Source organism: Dromaius novaehollandiae, chromosome 17 (assembly GCF_036370855.1).
Source record: "Dromaius novaehollandiae isolate bDroNov1 chromosome 17, bDroNov1.hap1, whole genome shotgun sequence".
Classification (NCBI taxonomy): Eukaryota; Metazoa; Chordata; class Aves; order Casuariiformes; family Dromaiidae; genus Dromaius; species Dromaius novaehollandiae.
In genome coordinates this window covers 13,287,589-13,309,426 of record NC_088114.1, presented here as the reverse complement: position 1 = coordinate 13,309,426, position 21,838 = coordinate 13,287,589, and the positions used below count along the sequence as shown (strand labels likewise).

The window sequence follows — 21,838 nt, the reverse complement described above, 5'->3', positions numbered from 1 at the left end:
CAGACTGAAGCATCATAAGAGAGCTCTGGGATATGTCCCAGGCTGCAAAGAGGCGGAAGCACAGCCCTGAAGCTTAAAGGGAACATCTTCATTCACAACAGTTACAGTGTCTGCTAAGGGAACACGATTCTGTTTGCATCCGCAACAAGAAGCAAACCTTTCTTGTTCTGCAACAGCTACCAGGAAACTTCAGTGCTTCCAAGCTTCTCTAAGGATGTTAACCCAGCCAAAGGCATGAGTGCAGCCCAGCAAGCACTGACTTTCACCTTGCTGGAGGAGGCAGCAACTGCAGCAATGACACTACAGCACAGACTTCAGCAGAGGTCATAAGCCAGCTGAGAGGCTTACAACCCACTGAAATTGTCAGTGCCTACGCCACTTTGCAGTCACTGCTATCATCACCTGTAGCAGCCAATTCCAAGTCAGCCTGGGCCAGCCACTCCTCAGGACTGTGACACCTTCACTCAACATGCACTCACACCCACCAAGCTCTCCACAGGGGAGACAGTCCTGTTGTGACCAACTGCTGCTGAGAACCTGTCACAATGAGAGAACAACTCCTTGTCTTTGGACCCAGTCCCATCCAGCAGTAGGATCTCTGGGATGTTGCTTTCATCTTCTGCCTAAGCACTGTTCCAGAATGGTTCTTCCTCTCAGCTGTCTACGGTATGTGATCATGATCCACAGCTTGCAAGAGCAAGGATCTTGGCCACCCTGCCGTAAAAAAGACACCCTATCCTTGAACAACAACCGTAAACACTAACCAAAGGTTTTCAGTCGAGCAGGCATGACACAGGAAGCTAAGGAAAGAAAAGGATCCTTAATCCTTGGAGCAGCCAATGGGGATCTTAAAAGCGGCAAGAAGGAACCAATGAGACCCGGGATGTACTGAGTTAGACCAGGAGGCTTTCTCTTTATAACAGTGTCCAGGAGGCCCAGGGCTGTTTCCAGTTCATTATCAAGCTGTAAGAGAAACAATTCCAAGGGTTAGCATTGGGGGGGGCAGAAATCAAGTGTTTAAATCTGATTTCTAATGAAAGACACTGATTATTCTCTATGCTATCCTAGTTTTGTTTTATCAAAATGACTTGCTCATGGTAGCTGCAGAGTTGGCAAAGAAGATCCTCAAAATTTACCTCCTTTAGCCGTTTTCTGATCTGAGATTCCTTTTCCAGCTGTGCATGCATCAGCTCCTTCTGCTTGCTAGTCAGTTGTACCTCATCCTTTATTCCTTTCTTCTTCTTTATCTCCTGCAATAGAGAGCCATAGACATGATTAGCTGGGAACTATTAAGATTATATGACATAACAAAACAGGTGAGATAGCCTAGTGCCAGAAACATCAGTACTGGCTTTCCTGCTCCCACCAACTCACCTCCTTCAGCTCCAGCTCAATGATCTGTTCCTTGAAAGAATAAGCTTTATTTTCCCTCTTCATGTTAGCCTTTTTCATACTATCCTGTTGAGCACTGAGAAAGAAAAGTAGAGGAAGAATCATCAGCACTGCTCTGGACTAAGATCCAGAAACACAAATCCAGGGTCCACACAGAGCATCTGACAAACCCACCCACCCACTGGCTGCAAGCCCACAGGAATAATCCTCAAGTTCAGAGACAGGGACAAGAAATTACAGTCTTACCTCTGTATTATAGACTTGTCATACAGTTCTCCCTCTGGTGTCTTCATGATGGCATATTCCTCTCGAGTAACATGGCAGAGAGCTGGATTCTCCATAGATGCTGAGATGGTGCTGATGAGCTGTGGGAGCACTCTGCCAGGTGAAAGTAGAGAGAGAGATCCTACTGCATTCATGGATGACTATCAAGAAAACAAAGAAAAAAAAAAAAACACTGTGATCAGTATTCCTTGAAATAGTCTCAGAAAAGCATGCCCTGTTGAGGCAGTTCTTTGAAAGCAATACGTTTCGGGTCATAAATCCTTGTCCAGCAGGTACCAAAATCTTATCTAGAATTCTACTCAACTGCTGGTACACATTCTTCTCCTCTCAAATCCCAGCTCCTTTCCACCAGAGATGCTCTCTTTGAACCAATCTTTTTCCCTCCCTTCTAGACAGATCTCCTTCCTTATAGACTATTTAATATTTAGCCCCCCATTCAGAAATGCTTTTGTTCCCAAGCATCTCTCAAAATGAACAGAAGAAACAGTTTATTACCTGGTTCTCTGAAGCACAGGTAGTGATTCTGGGTAATATGTCATTCAGGTGTTTCGTAACAAAGTCTTTGGGATCGATCTTCATCTTGATGAGGAGGGCTGGCCAAAGACCAGGCTGTACTGACACTAGCATGAAGAATAAATGGCCAAATAAATATGAAGCAGACTGCTAATACAATGAAACAAAAAGGCAAAAAAAAAAAAAAACCAACAAGTATTGGCCAGGAGAGTGGTCCTATCCCATCACCTACCTATAGATGGATGATGGCTCACCAGCAGCATCTCCAGAGCCAGCTTTTCTGTCTCGAAGGAGTCCACACCCAGTCCTGCCACACTTGAGATGACGCAGAGTGCTTCATGGAGGACACGGGGAGGGATGTATGCTTTTCCCAGCTCAGACAGCTCTCCTGACTCCATCACCAGGACTTCGTGAGGCAGAACCTGAGTGGACAACTTGGCATTAACAAATCACAGCAAACCTTCCTAAGCCTTACTACTGAGGACACTTCCATACAGTAACACCATATCAAATATCAACAATCAACTCCCTTTGAGACTACTAAGAACCTGAAGTTTTCAGAGGAAAGAAGGGATAAAGAGTAACAGTGGAACAGAAGCACAAAGCTGATGGTGACAGAAAGGCCGAGAATGGAGGACTACACTAGATTTGGCCAGCAGGGGTAAACTAAAACCAAATTGATCATTTTTGGCAAAAAGGACTTTGAAAAAGGTTGAATCAGTTGGCTTGAACAGTATGCCCAAATTCTACAGTCCTATTTTTCCCAACATCTTTTCAAAAACCATTTATTCAGGCTGTATCTTTGACATGGGGAGACTGTTTAGAAAGGCTCACCACTGGTATCCAATTAATGCAACTTAATCTGTTCTGCAACTTGACATGGTGCTTGTTTAGCAGCATGCCCCATAACAGTGCAATTATTGTTTCCACTTCTTAAATCTTTTTATTTTTTGATACTAGTTGCTACTGAAATATTTCTATCACATATGCTTTAAGTAGACAGCCTAAGCTATTAGCCTGGGCCAAAGAACTATGATACTGAGAAAGGAATTAAGCACTTAGGTTTCCAATGGCGATTAAATTCATATTAAAATAATAGAAGAACATGGAAAACTGCAGCTTCCTCCCCGAGTAATTTGGAATAGTATGGCTTCTGTGCACATAGAGAAGACTCAGCAGCCTCAAATGCCAGGGACACTGACACAGCAATACGCAGTAGTCTAGTAACAAGTGGCATTCTAGAGGATCACAAAGACAGAATTGAATCATTTTTGTACTGCACCGCATGTCGATACTAACAGCAAAGCTAGGGTAGGGAGCTGATGTGCAGCATATGAGCAGCTTCCTAGGCAGGAACTAGGCTTCTCACCTTATGAGAACTGAGAACTACTTTTAGCTCCTCCAAGAGCCCATAGGCTAGTTTGTACCCTCCAAGGGAGGACAAAAGCTTCTTAACCGTTTGATGGGCCTGTCTTCGAACGTGCCAGGTCCGACTCATCAGTACTGCAACAAGGGCACGGTGATACTGCCTGGAAACAGAGAAATAAACAGGTTTATTACGGGAGCTAGCTCTACAAACTAACTGGACACAAAAATGCAAGGAGTTCAACATTTTGTGCAAAGTCCCAGGCCCACCCCCTCCACTGCCTGCACTGACATTCAGGCATGGGACACGGATCAGACAGGGCAAGCACATTCTACGTACTGAACTTTACTTTCAGGAAGCCGTTGAGCATGATCCAAAAGGAGACGCTCTGCCAGCTGCAATACCGTGCACATCGCTGTGGAAAGACAAACGTTTAAAACAGCATGAGATTTCATAAGGAGATGGGTTTTTTTAACCTGAGAACAAACAAACGGTAAGCAGGATACATTAAAACAGCTGCCCAAACTGAGCTTCTACATAATCTCTTTCTATATAATCTGAGTGAAGCTAAAGACAAGTTCAGCTCAGCTCTCACAAGACTAGAGGCAGCATCGTGAGCAAACAGGAATTATTAACTGGATTCTGAGCAAACAGGAATTATTAACTGGATTCTAACAGGATTTCCTTGACCAGTGTGTGAGACCTATTTTTGTCTTAGTCAACATAGCAAAGCAAACCATAAACACTATGCTCAGTTTGTATCGATACTGTTAATTTCGGCAGTGCTCAGGAATGTCTTCACTGACCATAAAAGGTATACTGGATTCCTAAAGCGCACAATGCTGTGCGAATAGTAGCCTTAGTATTTCAACTTATACCATCTTCTGAGCTTCAAGTCTCACTAGGCCTTCTGGTTTATGTATCAATGTGCATCCCTATCATGCAGAAAGCACCTGAAACCTCAGGTGGATTATATCCCATGTGGCATACGGTATGGGGGACTTCCGACATTCAAGGCATCAGCTAGTCTGGGGATGCTAAGCACATCAGTTGGACGTTTCTGCTTAAATAACCACTAATAACAAATCATGGCAACATTAACACTCAAAATGCCAACATTAGTTTTTGAAGCTAGCATCCCAGTGGAGCAATACAATATTTTCCAAATCATATTGTTACAGATGCCTGCAGAGTCGGGAGGGAAAATGAATAGATATACACATTGCTTTCGGGAAACTGAACAGTGATCACAGCAAACAAAGGAGAAGTGATGTTACTCCCCATTTAGAAAGCTTTACCTCTTCAAAGCTTTGTACAAAGATAAATGAATCCATAGAACTAATTCACCAACTCATTTTCAAATCTTTTAATTTAAAAAGTCGTTAGTAGTGTTTTCTCTGGGGCATATTCTATTAATAATTTTTTCCAATTAGTCTTTAAATTCGGTAGAACCAAACAGAGCACAGATAGATAATATTCTAATCCAACAGATTTCCTATCTCTTATTATTCTTCTTCCACAAATCTTATAAACTTCACCTACATGTTGTCTTCTCCAGCTTTATCTCACTTTTCCCCATCCTCTTTCCAATTTCAGGCTTCCCCATGTCCCTTAGATTGGTTGCAATCTACTAACAAAATGGGACACCACATAGACACTTTTTGTCTTCAAAAGGCTTTTACAGAATATAGAGGTTTGGAGTTATGAATGTTTAATAGCTCAAGTTCGTTAGAAATAAATTAATTCATGTCAAATATAGGTTACAATTAGTCTAGATATACTTCTGAAAGAGCAGTCTGTTCATTTTAATCTGAAATTGGATGCAAGGATCATAGAAAAGGGCTAACAAGCAACAGTAGGTCTCATAAGTACTAAGTAATAAAATGAAACAACAATTGGATACACAATAAACGACAATATACCTTCCTCTGATGCAGACTGTAAGAACTTCTCAGATGTGAAAATTTGCTTTTTTTCATCCAGAATCAGCTGCCAGAAACCACTCAGCTTAGACTCTGACCAGAAAAGAACAGATGTCCATCAACAATGTTTCAAAGTAAGACAAAACTTACCAGGGTACATACAATACAGCAGAATTCTGTCTCCTGAAATCACTGAAGCTATTTCTAGCTCTACTTTTCTTTAGTTATAAAGCCTCCCAGCTCTCTCATTCAGACCATGAGCATACCCAAAAACCTACCTGCTGAAAAAATATATTTCTCTGACTTACACATGCAAATGGAAAATCTGTTTCACCTGAGGTGTTTTTTTGTTTGTTTGTTTGGTTGGTTTTTTTTTACAGTAAGCCTCCCTAACCCTGAAGGAAAGGAAGAAGCTTGTGTGTTGTTTCTGATAGACAGAACATGGCTGGGTTTTACATCCTGGCAAGTATATGAATTTGGACAATTTCTTGTAATATATTGTAATAGAAAATAGAATTCCAGTCCTGCTGTTTTCCAAAGATGTTATTTCTGTAGTAATTTTACAAACCAAACAAGGAACGCTGTTAATGCCTCAGTAAAGTCCTGGCGTTTAGGGTCTGGGTCAAAATTTGCCGTCAGAATAAAGAACACTGCCCTAAACGAATGGAAGCTGGAATGTGCAAGACTGTAGAAGAATTCTTCACTGACTTAATCAAGAGAGATCAGAATAAATCTTTCCCTGCTTTACAAAAGGGCAACGATTCTCTAGGCGGAAGCAATACAGAGACTAAGGAATAGTCTCTCATACATCTTGTCAAGAAAAAATGTTAACCCACAGAAAGCATTTATTTTGGATATTTTATTTTATTGGATTCTGCTAGGTGTTTTGTGACCTCACCTGTCTGCCCCTCAATTACAGACATTCTGCAGATCAGCAAAGCTGCAGCAACTCCTTCTGTTACCATGGGAACCTGAGTGCTTTGAGATGCTGCTTTTTCTACTGTCTGGATCAGCATTGGCAGTAAGTCAATTCCCTGTAACAATGTGTCACCTGAGGAGACAGAAAGAGACAAGTTGCAAAAGAACATTGTCCTTCACACTTTACAAAGGAAGATAAGGACGGTTCTTCTCTTGTCGTGAGGCAGGGAAACAAGCCAGGCACACTGGAAAGACTGAATCTCCCGAACAAACCATTTGTCCCTCATCTCTATAATTAAACTTCAACAGTGAAGATGATAACCACTTCAGTTCTTTCCTCACAGACAAAATACTCCCATCTCAACTGGAGCTTCTGTCCATGAGAAGCAAAAGAAAATGCTAACTAGGTTACATAGAAGGAATTGGTTCAAATCACACAAAGTCTAACTCCTACTTCAAAGACTCTGTTTCCCTAAAAGAGCCAAAGTACCATTCCTGGCAAGCTGCAACCATCTGCTCCACTTCAAACCTTCAGAAGTCAAGGAATCCAACTGACTTGCAGTTCCAGGAAAACTGAGCTAGGTGTTCCTGAAATTTCCAGAAGCAAAACCTCACATACAAGACTAAAAAAGGAAACAACAGACCTTGTGGCTTTGCAAGTTAAATATTTGCAGGTAGTGTTTTAATCGTACACCTGTAGGAGTTAAAAGCCCTCTATCCACTTGATGTCCCAGCTGGACTCTTCACTGGGTGAGCCAAAGCAATGGTAGTCAAGAGTTCCAGTGATGAGTAAATTCTTGGGAATATGAGTGTCTTCAGCCCTGATCCCTTAAACAGTTACATATATCGCATACATGTACTCCCTTTCCCCCATCAGACATGAGCAACTTTACATTTACCATATTAGTCTCTCTAAAAGGACCACTTTCCTGAGATGCCAGACTAGTTTTCCTATTTATTCTTCAGCCCTGTGATAACACAGAAATTCCTGACAGCTACAATAGAAAGAAAAACATAGAAATACAACTTTGCTCATATCCATATTGAGAAAATGATGGCAAATCTATTGCATCCCTATAATAGTTATTGATCTCTTAAGCAGATGTCTATCATCTTTTTGATTCACACTGCGTCAGTAAGAAAAGGAGATCTCATATGTATTTTATCTAGGCATCAGATTGATCACCTATAGATCTCTGGATGAAATGCTGAAGTCACAGTGGATAAAAACAACAGAAGCAAATCTCAAAAGGATCACCAGAAGTTCAGAGTTTCTGAAAATCTTCACTTTGAATACATGGGTATTTATTTTTCATATTTTTTTTAGCTGCTGAGGGCCAAAGCCACATACCAGGATCCCAGTGTGCTGGGTGCTGTCTAGAACAACAACCACCAAAAAAACCCTCACCCCTGAGCTAGAAACCTTACAATCTAAATATAAGACAACCATAGAGCAATCAAAAATTATTTTGGGGGTACCTGAAAAGACAGCATGGTGGGCAGTGATGCTAGTTACAGGAGACAAAACATCTTTATAGGTTTGAAAGCAAAAGACTGTTTAAGAAAAAATGCGAAGGAGTTTAACGATTGGATATTGCCTTACAAAATCTTTCCTAATCTATAGTTATCCACTTATATCAGGAAGTAAGAGAGTCGATTACTCTCCTCTTAAGCCACAGAGTTATTAATAGCTGCACAGTTTTACCTTTGAAAGAGGCTAGCATGCACTGCAGGTACGCATGTCTCACAGCTGAAGTGGAGGTTTTAAGGCTGAAGGCTTTCTTTAGCCATTCTACCACCTTCTTAGGAACTTCTGTGGTGAACCGAACACACCAAAGAGCCAGCACAGAGACTGCATGAACCAACGTGCCTTCATGGACTAGGAAGTAACACAGAACCCGCATCAGTACAAAAAACGCACAAAACACAGGAATGCATAAAACAGAAGAGAGGTAACAACACAGCAGGGAGGAAGGGCTGCTCATTGAGATAGGGCAAGGGATTTTATAACACAACAGGTGAGAATCAAGGTTTATCCTAAATAACAAGCCATATGAAAATCCTGCTCAAGAGGAAAGCGGCTTAGCAAACCCAGAACAAAGGCAACAGGCCTCACCTTCTTGTTGCAGGAAAGGGATGAAAAGCTCTGCCATGGTTCCAGTCAGAGCTTGGCTAGAGGATCCAGAGACCACATGGTAACTGAGGCTGCCAAGCCCTGAAAGGACAGACTTTTCTCATTAGTTCCCGAACTACCAGCACTTGCAGCAAAATCTAAAAACAACACAGGACAGGAATGACCCTTCATGTTTCCATCTCTGCACACACATCTCGCCTTCTCATCACTACATCTGGCTGTCACATTCACTATGTACCAACAGTGCAGAAGCTCTGTCTTCATTCTTACCCAGGATACTGTCATCTTCTTCTTTGCATGAAAACACTTTCAGCCTAATAGCCAACCACTTCCTTTGAAGAGAAGGTCAGTAACTTGCATGAAATACCAAGCACATTCTAACACATTAAGCACAGCCAGGTCAGAATGACCAGATGAGGAACCCTAAAGGCTCAAATATGGACCCCTTCCATTCAGTCTTCTGCTGCATTTGCTCCACCAAAGCAGCTTTCCTTTAGGATCCTCACCTGAAAGGACACTCATCTTCTGAGCAACAACTGTCAGCTTCCCCTCTGCGCCTGCCAACAAGAAACAAATGGATGAGGGGTGACTTTGTTACAGACAAGCAGATGATGTCAATGTGCTACTTCAAGCATCTTCTCTAATACACAAAAGCTTGCACTGTCACCCCCAATCCAGGCTGAGCTGCCCCTATGACACACACAGTTAAAGACAACAGAAAATACAATACCCAAAACTCCTTGAAGCCAGCAAACTTTTATTCAGCTTCACCTCCACTGCTCATCCTACAATTTACTCACCCCCCAAGATGGCAAAAAGATGTCTGCCCAGTGACTCCACAGCCGAAGGATCACTACATTGTCGAGCCAGGTTCTTTAACGCCACAACTGCTTCATCCATCAGCTGCACACTGTTGGATTTCAGATGACCTAGAAAATGATGCACAGCTAAGAGCGCCCTGTGACTAATTGCATAAAATCAGCAAGACAAGGAAATATCTTTACATGTGGCCTGACTCAGCTTCTGGAACATTACATGAAATGTTCCAGTTCCTAGTTACAGTATCATCCTCCCACCTAGAACAACAACCTCTCCAGGACACCAGTAACCAAGTCAGCGCAGATACAGACAGAAGGCTGTAGAAAGCCTCATAATGAGTTCATCATTCTCTCCGGAAGTCATAGTACTCACTGGCCAGTCCTTTCACTATGTCTAGAGCATACTGGCTGAGGTCCAGGTTCACAGAGACGAGCAAGCAGGAGATTGCTGAAGACATAAGAGGCAATGGACGTATTACATTTTGTTAAGTAACTGCTTTTAGCATTTTAATACACCCTTCCCCACAGTCCACATCAAGAGCAGACAGGGCCAGTAAAGAAGTAGGAAGAAAAAGTACTGAAATGGATGCCCAATCAACGGATTAATTCAGCATTATTCTTAGCACTCAGCTGTGAAATTCTGTCCTCTGTGCGAATACTAGCTATCACATACCCAGCCACTTGGGATCACACCACAGATGTTGCTTCTCTGTATCTATCCCTTAGACGCCAGACAATCCTGCCACCTGTGCTCACACGCTCGGAGTATCCCTAAGCGTAGCTCAGAGGGGCCCGCTCCCCCACAGCTCCAGGGCTCTAAGGAACAACTGCTCACGCTCTCTGGCAGAGCAACGTAGAGAGATGACAGACTCACTTTCGATTACGTTCTCAGGGCTCCGCAACAGTGATTTCTGCAGAGTTGGCAAAACTAAGTCCTTGAATTCAGTGTGAGACACGTATCGAAGAAGAGGGGAACAGCTGTCCTGCAAAGGCAACACAGCGCTCAGCACAGCAACGGACATTACACATGGGACAAAAGCATAAACAGTCCCGTAAAAACATGTCTCACCAGCAAATGCTTCTGAGGCTTTGTCTTGCTCATAAGGATGGTCTTCATGTAGAAATCCAGAAGAGCACTCTGAACAAGCACAACACCAGTTACAGCCATACCATGACCTAAACGCAGCTCCCTGCGCAGCATCAGGAAGCCAGGTTTGACATCCCACCCCACTTCCCTCTGGAAGGCAGCCCTATCCACTAAGCAGAAGCTGTGCCTCGACCCTTGCATGAGATGGTCCAGCAGAGATTGGCATTCTTTGCTCTACCTTCCGGCCCAACGCAAAACCCACTGCAAGCCAGCTACTGCCTTCCGTTCCTACAGTGGGGGAGAAGGAAGAAGGCTGCAGCGTCAGCCATCTACATAAATGCACAGGCCACAGCGAAGAGCTACATATCTGGTACCTCCCTTAAAGCTGGCCAAGCTGTTTTAACCAGAAGTGTATTACTACCAAGCTGACAGAAAATGAAACCAGAGGCAGGTGTAAAGTACCAACCTCACTGAAACATCTGTCCATCCCCCTTCATGAAAAACAAGGCTACTTATTACAAAAGAAAGAAAAAGAACAGAAAAAAGAAGGAAGCAGTACTGCAGATTTACCTTGTGACGTTTAATAACATCGATCTCTTTCTGGGCTGTGCAAAACTGCACCACAAGTCCCAGCATTGCAGCATAGCTCTGGTTTGGTTCCAGATCAAGAATGACAGATAGGTACTGATCCACCAGATCCTGGTTCTGAAAAGAAAAAAAGAGCAAGAAATGTTAACACAACCAAATCTAGAATAGTCACTGAATAAGGTCACCTAAATTATACAGCTATACATCACCTCTTTCCACAGCCTGTTCAATTTCTTCACCACCCCATCCACTGCCTGCTTATGAGAACCTCCCAGGACTTCCAGTAGGAGCAAACACTGAACCTCCACCTGCCAACAGAAACAGTTGAGAAAACCTTCACGGATATGCTTCTCAGAGGGTCAGCTCATATCAGCTAAGAAGTGTCAGATGCCAGTGATCAGCTGAAAGTCCTTAGGAAGAAGTCCTTAGCTTGCTCAGGTAAGTTCTTCCAAACAGACAGAATTAGGAGCTGCCATTGTTTCACTCCACGCATATCATTTTGAAGAACCACGTATAACACAGTTTTGGAAACCGTGACTTACAAAACAGCAATATATATCAAGTTACATCTCTTCTTAAAATGTATTTCAACCATATTCCGAGGTGCTATGAGCATGGTTCCAGGGACAGATCATTAAAGCAGGCAAAAAGGAAGCAAAAGGCTACTTAACACCATACGACAGAACATCACAAGCAACTACCTTAAGGGAAGAACAAGGAGTTCAGAATGACACACTGCAAACTAGACCTTAGAGGTACCACTGCAGACTAGACCTCGGAGGCTCCACTACAACACCTAGTCCTAAAAACACTGGCATATACCACATTACGCAGAGCAAGTCTACTCAGGTCCAACACTATCAGTCTCATGATTTATATACCTCCTGCCTTCTCCAGATGGAGAGGAGAGATCAAAATACATCAGGAAGCATAAAAGATCATCATAGTTAGGAGGAAAGTCATAGTCCTGCATTTTAGCATGACACTATTAGTCACATTCAGAATTACTTGCAGTGTTTCAGCAGCTTAAAGACCTTAGAAGTACTTGAGTCCTTATCTCCAAAGGCATATTTCTGTAAACCAAGAAGAACTTACCAGTTTTTTCCATGTTTCTCCCTGTCTCTTGTCAGGTGTTGGAAAGACTGTGCGTACGAGCAGGCATGTCCAGGAGAGTGCCAGCAGAGCTGCAGATCCACTGCTCTTACTGTGGTAGGAATGAGAAAAGCAAGTGAATCTGCAGCTCCCATTATGTAACTCATACCTACTAGTGCAGAACAGGCTCGCTTACACCCAAGCCAGAATGCTACTAAAGCGAGACAACTTCATCATAGAAAAATACAGTTAAAGTCTCAGCTTTTAAAGCAAATAACAAGCGCCGGTAAGCTATAATGAGTTTTGCTTGTTGTGTTTCAGCTTTTGTTTAACACTCAGAATCTTCTCAATGGCATAAAGAAAGCTAAATCTCGCCTGCTGGGAATGAAAAACCTTAGCTCAAGAAATATCTTTTTTGGATCTCCCCAACAGCAATATAGAAATGAGAGTTAAATACTTTGCCAATGGAGACTGTCCAAAAAGTGACTCAAGATTTCTCATCTGCTGCTCATCTTTACTGTCAGAACTTTACAACACTGATTGCCAAATCATTTCTCAGTTTACATTCCCTCCTGGCACAGCACTCAGTTCTGATTTATGCTAACTCTCGCCTCCTTCCTCAGCTTCAGGTAACAGATCTCCTCTCTCCGCTCCCTGAAGATCCTGATGCCTTTTTGATCTCTCTCTCAAAGGGAAATAATGTAGCAAGTGTCCTTATGCACAAGGACATAATACAAGTCTCTAAACAGCCAGGCATTGCAACAGAGTAACCTGAAGAGTAAATATTATATCACTGCAAACCTTTAAACCAAGATCATGTATTTCTCTAAAAGCTACCCTCCAGTTCAGCCACAAGGCAAAGAGGTTGATGGAGGACTCACAGGAGGGTATTCTGGGGCCTGTATCAGACAAGAAGCTGAACAAAACCCTAAGTCACCTTTCAGACCCACTCCCTAATCGGCATTTCCAGATGCTACTACAACACAACACTAGCATCTTTCTCAGCTGAACCTCAAATTTCATTATATTAGTATCTATAATAAGGTTTTGAATCCAGCAGCTGAAGATCAGATGGGCTAGGAAATCCCCCTTCCTGGTCTTTTTGGTGATCACTTCTTGATAAAAGAGATTACTGTCATAGCTCCAGCCTTGAAGGTTAACAAAATCAACACTGTAACTCAGACTCCTGCCACCGGCAGTGATACCAAGGAAACCCTTCTGCTTTCACTGAAGGCATGAAAGAGGTAAAAGAATAAAATTCAAATAGTCATTAATAACTTCATCTCTAAATATTTTTAACTTTCACCTCCAGGAAGCAGCAGCAGAAAGAATCATTCAGAATGCAAAGACCAACTACCAGCAACTCAGAACCGGTTGCGCACACGGCAACTCATCCAGCACCTGGGAACTCCAGCCTTGCCGCTGATCCCTGAAGACTGAAGCGACTGCAGAAGGTTTTTTGCCGTTGCATCTGGCTGGGATTCGGCGAGCTGCTGAAGCGCCAGCTGCAGGGCTCTGCGGGATGCTGCATCGCTAGCAGAAAATAAAGAAAAAAAAAACTCTAAACATTATAAATCCTGCCAACATTTCTTTTCTGAAACTACTCCACTCAAATCACAGGGAGGGCTGTTTTCCTCATTTCAGCAACCTAGCTAATAGTTATTTTATCCTTGCTGTTCCACGAAGTGAAGTTGTTTCCTTATCGTTTATATTTCTGGCAGCAAACTCCATTCCCTAGCTTTGCTGACAGAAGATATGTCAAGGCACCAGTGAGTTGCAGGAAAAAACACAGGTTCTGAACGCCTTATTTACAAGAGACCACGATTTAATCCAATCTAAAAGTGTTCTACCAGATCTTGGTCTTGCTTCGCAAGGACACTGGCGTTCATTCCTGCAAACTGAACCACAGGGTGCAAGCTTTAATTTTGAAATTAAAAATGAAACATAAGGTGTCATGAAACGTTTTAATGTGAAACCTAACCCAAGAGCCTAAGCACTAGACAGCATCTTTCAGCGTCACATGCATCTACGTGACACTACACACTAACGTTTCCAGATGCTCCACACCAGTTTAACTAATAAAGAAATAGATGCTTATAGAGTAATTACATCAGCCTTTCTACATCATTTACTTACCGGTATCGATGCAAAGTGAGGCAGAAGAGTTTGCAAAGGCCTTTCACTGCACCCTCTGGAAGATCTGTAACAGATTGTATTTCAAAATATTTATTCATAAATCACCAAGGTCTTAACCTTTAAGAATACACACATGATTCACTTCACAGCTAAAATCAGTGAACTGCTCGCAGCAGAATTGCTCACAGCTCCTGTACATCTATGAGAGTGTTTGCAAAACTGTCAGGGTCTTATTCAGAGCTCTCTCTTTGTATACATTTGATACTTATTTGTAGAAATGGAACAATGTGCGTCCCAATTTTGCTATTAAAGTCATTTTCAGAAAATGAGAGAAATCAAACAAATCTTTTAAAACTTTATTTCAACCATTTTATTAATACTATCTAAAATCTTCCATTTGTCTGCTTTAGCTAAATGTATAAACTATCCATGAACCATCACAAATCCAAGCTAAGAGTCCGGAGATAAACAAGCAAATGATATATGCATGATGTTACAACCACATACTCGAAAAAGCACAAAAGCTAATAACTGGAGAGGGTTCACTATTACATAAAAAACCTACGGTTCAAGTTAATGCTGTGAAAACATGTATATTCCAAATGCTGCCACCCTGCTGCTCCAAGAAGCCACCCCACGAGTTTCATACAACCCTTTAAATAAAACATTTGCACATTCTCCACCCCGGTGACAGAAACAGTGCCCAAATGCTTTTACCTTTCCCAGCAATGCATTTTCCCAGCTCACTGAGGATCTCTCTCCGCTCCTTCACGCTGGCTGTCGTTACTTTTACTGCGAACCGCTTCAGCGTATCAGAGATCTAAAACCATTATTTGCACACACAGAGGACAAAACATCAGACTGCCTTAGGCGTTACCAAACAATAGAAAACCAGGGCAAACGAGGCATGCACCTGGGCAGCCTCTTCCAGACCAAACGTGATCATCCGTGCTCTTATCTTCTAGAGAAAGGGTCACTGCACATCATACAGGAGGTAACTCAAAAACCTCCACTTTAAGCTGAAGGATGGCAGCTTTCTGTTTTACCCTGTGTCTGTCTCATGGCACTCGCTGTCCGTAACATGCGCCTACCCTTCTGAAAAGGGGACAGAGTGAAAAGCCTGCCAGCAAAATCAATGCCCTAGATTATGGGACCTTTAAAAGCCAAAAAAACAGAGACTTCAAAAGCACGTATGTACTTTTAAGTGGTATGTTATTGCCTAAAACCCACTCACCCCCTTAAACAGCACTTCCAGCTGCAGGTGATCCACCACAGAGTTTACTTGCACTTCCTGAAAACTTAATTTGTGGTTTCACACTCACATCTAGGAGCAGCAGGAAAGCACAGAGTCTGCCTTTGCTCTTTTCCAGACTCAACGCACACCTCGGGGATTTTACGAGTTGGACTCGCCGGATTACTGGAAGTCACGCCTCACTTCCAGTGCTATCAACAGCACCCAAGATTACGGAAAGAAAACAAACAAAATCCATACCACAAAATCGCGTGTGTTTCTTATCGTGCCTCCCCCACTGCCTGTTTCCTGTAGGCCTGAATCTATCAGCAGTCGGGGACTGAGACCGCTCACTAAGTTTGTTTAACTCCTGTGAATAGTTCCAGCTCTCAGGTGGCAGCAAGCTGGTGAGATGCACTCTTCGGAAAGACCGGAAAGAAGTTTAAATTCTCAGTGACCTGCTCCTTTAACTACTGAAAACATGTTAATGAACTTTCAACTCCCATAAAACATACAAGGCAAACTTCATGCAGGCTAACGACAGGGCTCGATACGCACTACGCTAATGTATTCTCTGCCTTTACCTAAGCCAAAACAGCGAGTCTCCAGGAAAAAAACGATTTCCTCCCTCTTACGGTGAAAGCTTTACCGGCTTTGCCACAACAGCTTCTTTGTGCAAATGTAGGAAACCTGGCAGACTGGAAAAATGGAAACTGCCTCCGTTCACCTCAACAAGTGTTTTCAGTAAAACTTTTCTGCCGACACACGGGAAGGGCAATCCTTCAGAACAGCTGCTCAGGATCTAGAGGATGCCCAAATTTCTCTCACCCAACCACCTCACGCCCTGGGCTCTCTTTAAGAACGGCCCAAGAGCAAGGCTACACCTCCGAGCAGTATTAATATTAACCGAATAGTAACCGAAAGGACGATTCGCCAAGGACGGCCGTCGCTGCCATCTGAACTGACAAAACAAGAAGCCGTAAAAAAATCTGCTCTTCTTTTAAGCCTTTCCATTACATGAGTTCATCGTATGCAAATTCAAATCAAGCTGCACTTACTCATGCAATTAATCGCAAGCAGGCTGACGAGCAGACTGTGAAAATTGTTAAAATTATCCTCAGTCTGGAAATCAGAAACATAAATCAAGCGTAACGCTACAGTACTTCCCAAGCAGCCCACGAGCTCGCGTGGCTGGTGAAACCCACCGCTCCCCAGCCGCCCCACGGGACGGGCATCCTTCGCCCGCTCCCGCCCGAGGCGCACGCATGCACCGTGTGCACCGGCGGTGCAGAGCGACGCTAACACGGACAGACGCAACAAACCAAGCGGCCGCGCGGCCAGACCCGACCCCCGCCAGCACCCGGCTTCGCCCCGGGAGCGGTTAAGCGCGAGGCGCGGGGCAGGACGGGGCGCGACGGGCGCGCGGGGCAGGCGAGGCCCGGGAGCGGCCGCGGGGGCCTGGCCGGCGGGGGCCTGGCCGGCGGGGCCGCACCGCGCCCGGGGCGGCCGCGGCTTTTCCCGGGGCTTTATTAGAAACTCACCGCCCGGGTCGGCCGGGCCCGGCTCCCCCCGCCAGGCACCGCCGCCCGGCCCTGCCCTCACCGGCCCCGCCGCCCCCCCGCCAGACCCCCTGGCCGGGGCGGGCCGCAACGCGCCGCCCCCAGCCGGGCCCTGCGCCCCGTCCGCTGCCCGTCGCGGGCCGCGGGCTCGGCCCCGGGGCCGGGCGGCAGGGGAGGGAGCGGCCCCCCCGCGGCCGGGCCGCCGCCGCGGGCCCTGCCCGCACTCACCTGCGTGTCGGCCGCCATGGCGCCGGCTGCGACCCGGAAGCGGTAGCGGCTTCCGGTGCGGCCGCGCTGAGCTGGCCGGGGGGCGGCGCCGGGCGCTGCGGGGACGGGCTGCGGCCGCGGCCCCCGGGCGGCCCGCACGAAAGCTCGCACCTTCTCCTCCACCTTCTTTCTGGTGGGTTTTTCATTTGTGTTTATTTTTGTTTAAGGCGCTTTCAGCGAGGGGGAACGCCGCCCCCCGCCGCCGATAGCCCCTGCCTTAGCGGCAAAGACAAACGTCTGCAAGTGAAGACGATGCCTCAGTCCTCATCCGGCCCCTCACGGCCCACCTCGCCTGACATGTGACAAATCTGATGCATTGGTTTTGTCACCGTTACCTCTCCCTTGTACTGTCAGTGTCTATTCAGACCTGAGAGCACATCCCTTAAAAGCGCCGTTTCCTTAGAGCACTGCTTGCAGAGCCCCGTGTGAAATCAGGGCTCGGACTACACTTTTCCCAAGCGCCCGATGACCTGAAGGCTATACCATCAACGCTGGCACACATGAAGGTGTAAAACAGCTTTTTATTTCTCCAATTAGACCAACTCTGACATGAAGGGACAGACTGTGGCTGCTGTTAGTCAAAGAGACCAAATCCCATGTCCTCATCTGACTCCTCCGACTCCTCCTTCGCCGCCTCTTTAGCCGGAGCCGCGGCGACGGCAGCAGGCGCGGCCGTTTCAGCTGCCACGGGGACAGCAGCCACGAAAGCAGAGGGGTCTGCCAGGAAGGCCTTCACCTGCAAAAGCAAAAAAGCAGATGTAAACTCAGAGGAAACGTTTAGAGGGACTGAACCTCTGCAGCCAAAAGGCAACACTCACAACTTCCAGCAGCCAAAGGGAAGGCGCTTATCACTGCCATGTATGAAGAACCAGCAACAAGCAGAGTCAAAACAGAAGGAAGAGACAAGGGTGGAGGAAAGCCCTCTCAGAGCCCAGACCAGACCCGGACCCCTGCCTGCTGCCGGCGGGGTGAAGCAGCCGGGAGAGCTACTCTTCCCCGGCCTCCCCTCACCCTTACAGCAGTTCAGCTGTGCTCAGTCTGTTTAACAGCCCAGGGAAGCAGGAACTCCGGCACCTTGACAAAACAGGTATTTCATTTTGGCTTTCCACAGCAAGCGGACTCTTGCCATTAAAACAAAACCATCTGAAGAAAGCGCCCTTCTCAGGACAGCCCTAGCACGCAGGCCTGCCTCTCCACATCACAGCAGACCCACGTTCAGAGACAGGTCCAAGTCCTTTCAAACCAGGTGGCATTCAAGGTGGTTTCGTCAAAGAGCCTCACAGCATTTTTAATAACCTTTTGACCAGCAGATCAGACCCAGCCGTTACCTTTTCAGCCAGCGGGAAGGTGTAGTCGGTCTCCACAGCCACGGCCAGGACCCGCTTGTACCCGTTGATGATGGAGTGGGGCACAGACGCAATGGTGGGGTACCCAATTTGCAGGCAGACGCTGGCAACGTTACGGACACCCTGCGGGAAGAGAGCCTCATGTTTCCATGCGCTGACAAATAACCTGCACTACAAACTGTTACAGATGACAGCACATCCCTACAGCACAAGTGTAGTGAGGGCCAGCGTGTAACGCATACAAGCAACATGGCTCCAGTAAACTTAAACACAAGACATCAGGATTTGTGCGACTCCAAGCACTCGACAAAGCAGTTTCCAGATTCCATATACGTTTTACTGCCTTTATGCATGCATCAATCCCATGCACCTCAGTTTAACAAAAAGCAAAGTATGTCTTCTCCAGGTTCAGACAAAAGAGCCTAGAGAAGGTGTTCCCTGAAAGACTGTTTCTCCCGGGCATTAGGGAGAGCTCCTGGCTCTGCAGAACCGGAGCAGAAATACAGGAGGCGACACTTCACTCTAGGGCAGCGCTGGCTGCCCTAACTGTCCCTTTTCTCCCCAGCAGTTACGTAAAAGGGGTGGAATGCAACGGATACGGGCTGTGGCCCTTACCTCCAGGAAGCGCTTGTGCAAGGTCTCCTCAGTGATGTCCAGCACCTCGGGATTGTAAATGCTGCCGTTGTCGAAGACCTGCTGGATCACCAACCCGAAGGAGAACGGGGAGATGTTCAGCATGTTCAGCAGGGTGGCTTCGCTGGCTCCCACTTTGTCTCCGGTCTTGATTAGCTGCACATCACTCTAAGGAATAAAGGGAATAAGAGTGACCATGCGCCAAGAAATTCAGGCACACCAGCACGACAGGGCTCAGGTGCACATTCCTAATGGCAAGGGACGGAACTGAAGGAACGAAAACGGGCTCAGAGTTCACCCGCACAATTTGGAAAAGCCCTACACTGTGCAGCAGGTGCATCTCGGCTCGGAGAGAAGCAGTAACTCTTAATGCATTACCGAGAGGCTGGTTTGTCTATGAGTTCCTTCGGCAGAGCTTAACCGTGCGGTGGAGACCTGAGAGAGGAACTTAAATCCCCCCCCGCCGCACACCTGACCCCAGCCAGACATCCACCTTCAGAAGCTCCCAAAGCGAAGCAGTCAGGCTGCTAATACAGCATTTCAGCACTAACGGGAGCTTTGATCTTTACACCTCCTGTCCCTCCATATTAGCGTTCAAGGTAAGGCGATTCCACTGAGTGCCGCCGTCAGGGCCCTTCACTGCAGGAAGGGCTTCAGGCAACAGCAGTGTGCTGCTCACTAGCTCACTAACCAGAATTTCAATGGTTCCCCTGGAAATTTTCGTGGTGATGCCCAAGGCCTGGAAGAAGGAGGTCTTCTCAGGTCCGAGACCAGTGTTCTGGGCTGGCACAGTCACATCGCAAGGAGCAATAGCACCAGCACGAGCAGCTGCTGGCACCTGGAGGAAGGGGAAACAAGAAGAGAAGCTAGAAGACCACTCACCTCTCAGAGCCCACGGGATGGGCATCCATTCCTCCCTGTAGCGGTCCTCCAAGATGGACATCAACCAGACACCCAAAAGTGAAACGGAGGGGGAACCTGAGGAGCTGAGCTAAGGCTGCAGGGGCCCAGTTCCCAATCCTTGAGGACTCATAATAATGAAGTATCCCCCAAGAAGGTTTATTTTTACTCGGTATTTCCTAGCCCTGAAGCACAGCGAGAACTAATCTCCGTTACCTTGTTGGCCAGCAGCATATCCCTGATCTCAGTCAGATCCTCCTTGGTGAAGACAAAGCCCACATTCCCACGGATGTGAGGCAGCAGCCTGAAGGAAAGATGACACCCTTCAGTCCCACCCCTCAGACAATGTCTCCTTCCAAAAGGAGGCCCCAGGAGCACATTCAGGCAGCATTACCCACTTTTCTAAGGCCGGGTTATTCTCCAGATGACCACGAATAGCTTTGCGCATCATGGTATTCTTCCCCATCAGCACAACCGCTTTCCCACGCAGGGACATACGGATTTGCTGCATCTGCTTGGATCCTACATTGTCTGCTCCCACGATGAAACATTTTGGGTAATCATCCAGGAGTTGCTACAGAAAAAGAAACATGGTAACCATACAAAGAAACTCAAGATACAGAGCAGCATTAAAACCTCAAGGTGAATCTTCACAGAACAACCAGCAGTTTGAGAGTGCTCAGCCCAAAGAGACACTGAGCTGCAGCTACAAGGTGCACATCCCTCTTACCAACCTAAGCAGTTCTCTAGGCAAATTACCTCTGTAAGTGCCACAGCAAAAATTTTCCTGCAAAGCTTGAAAACAGCCTGATGGAGACTGCCCAAATCACGCTACCAGAAATCATTCCTTAAACAGGTAACATATAACACCCAATGCCTTTTAAATAAGACACACACACACACCCCGCAGAGGCAGGACAGCCCCATCCCCACGGACCCCGAGCAGCGCCTCCCAGCCCGGCGCGGCGGCAGGGCCCCGGGGCTTGCGAGGCCGCACCGACACTTACGATGATTTTCATGAAATAGTTGGACTTCCACGTAGCCCTGTCTTCCCTGGGCATCGCGGCGGTGCTCCAAGGATCGCCCGGCGGGTTTAAAGACGAGCTGTGACCTGCCAGGGAGAGGCGCGGCTCAGACGGGCCCCGCACCCTGCCCGCGGCCGGGCCCCGCGCCCCCGAGCCCCAGCCCAGCCCAGCGCGGCCCGGCCCGGCCCCGCGGAGCCGCCACACCGCGCACCCACCTCCACGAGGGCTCCGGGAAAGAAAGGCCGGGAGGGGGGCCTGCCTCCTTTTATACCGCGGCCCGCGGCCAATAGCAGCCAGCCGCGGGCCGATCCCGCTCAGCCCATTGGCTGTCAATCAGGGAAGGCCGCCGTTCTCATTGGGCAGGGCGCTTGCCGCTCAGCGGCCCGGCGGCGGAAGGCGCGGGTGGCGCGAGGGCCGCGCGGCGGCGGGGACAGCCGTTGGCGTCGCCTGGCGGCCGGAGGACCGCGGGGGGCGGGGCGGGGCGGGCGACCGTTACGACCGTTGCAACCGTTAGCAGGAGGAAAACGCCTCAGTGCGGGGCCGGCGCTGGGGCGGAGCGGGCGACCCTAGGGCCGGCCCCGGGCTCCCGGCGGCTCTCTTGCACCGCCCCCGTTACACAGCCCACG

The 21,838-nt window shown here is 46.8% G+C and overlaps 2 protein-coding genes across 2 annotated transcripts in view; both read right to left on the bottom strand.

Moving 5' to 3' along the window:
• Positions 1–17,326, bottom strand: part of GCN1 (GCN1 activator of EIF2AK4) — a 44,523-nt gene extending 27,197 nt beyond the window's left edge. The window contains exons 1-24 of the mRNA XM_064522279.1: positions 17,270–17,326; positions 14,969–15,071; positions 14,252–14,315; positions 13,517–13,648; positions 12,119–12,227; positions 11,233–11,331; positions 11,006–11,140; positions 10,418–10,486; positions 10,223–10,331; positions 9,722–9,796; positions 9,331–9,459; positions 9,037–9,087; positions 8,513–8,611; positions 8,102–8,275; positions 6,377–6,529; positions 5,479–5,571; positions 3,896–3,971; positions 3,560–3,719; positions 2,423–2,612; positions 2,173–2,297; positions 1,639–1,817; positions 1,375–1,468; positions 1,137–1,250; positions 765–963 (exon numbers count right to left, since the gene is read on the bottom strand). Of these exons, the coding sequence (XP_064378349.1) occupies positions 765–963; positions 1,137–1,250; positions 1,375–1,468; positions 1,639–1,817; positions 2,173–2,297; positions 2,423–2,612; positions 3,560–3,719; positions 3,896–3,971; positions 5,479–5,571; positions 6,377–6,529; positions 8,102–8,275; positions 8,513–8,611; positions 9,037–9,087; positions 9,331–9,459; positions 9,722–9,796; positions 10,223–10,331; positions 10,418–10,486; positions 11,006–11,140; positions 11,233–11,331; positions 12,119–12,227; positions 13,517–13,648; positions 14,252–14,315; positions 14,969–15,071; positions 17,270–17,287 (2,749 nt within the window). The 5' untranslated portion in view covers positions 17,288–17,326. The remainder of the gene's footprint in view (positions 1–764; positions 964–1,136; positions 1,251–1,374; positions 1,469–1,638; positions 1,818–2,172; positions 2,298–2,422; positions 2,613–3,559; positions 3,720–3,895; positions 3,972–5,478; positions 5,572–6,376; positions 6,530–8,101; positions 8,276–8,512; positions 8,612–9,036; positions 9,088–9,330; positions 9,460–9,721; positions 9,797–10,222; positions 10,332–10,417; positions 10,487–11,005; positions 11,141–11,232; positions 11,332–12,118; positions 12,228–13,516; positions 13,649–14,251; positions 14,316–14,968; positions 15,072–17,269) is intronic.
• Positions 17,327–17,811: 485 nt separating this feature from the next.
• On the bottom strand, positions 17,812–21,566 carry RPLP0 (ribosomal protein lateral stalk subunit P0). Its single transcript, XM_026119056.2, has 8 exons — positions 21,428–21,566; positions 21,195–21,298; positions 20,586–20,761; positions 20,404–20,491; positions 19,979–20,125; positions 19,270–19,455; positions 18,637–18,777; positions 17,812–18,044 (listed from the first exon to the last, which is right to left on the bottom strand). The coding sequence occupies exons 2-8, from the start codon at positions 21,246–21,248 to the stop codon at positions 17,883–17,885; spliced, it is 954 nt and encodes a 317-aa protein (XP_025974841.1). The 5' UTR covers positions 21,249–21,298; positions 21,428–21,566; the 3' UTR covers positions 17,812–17,882.
• Between the last annotated feature and the right edge of the window lie 272 nt (positions 21,567–21,838).

Coding starts and splice junctions, on each gene's coding strand:
- RPLP0 (XM_026119056.2), bottom strand. CDS start 21,248: ATGCCCAGGGAAGACAGGGCTACGTGGAAGTCCAACTATTTCATGAAA. Junction 20,762..21,194: donor ACTATTTCATGAAAATCATC/GTAAGTGTCGGT, acceptor CTTTTTCTGTAG/CAACTCCTGGATGATTACCC. Junction 18,045..18,636: donor CCTTCCCGCTGGCTGAAAAG/GTAACGGCTGGG, acceptor TTGCTTTTGCAG/GTGAAGGCCTTCCTGGCAGA.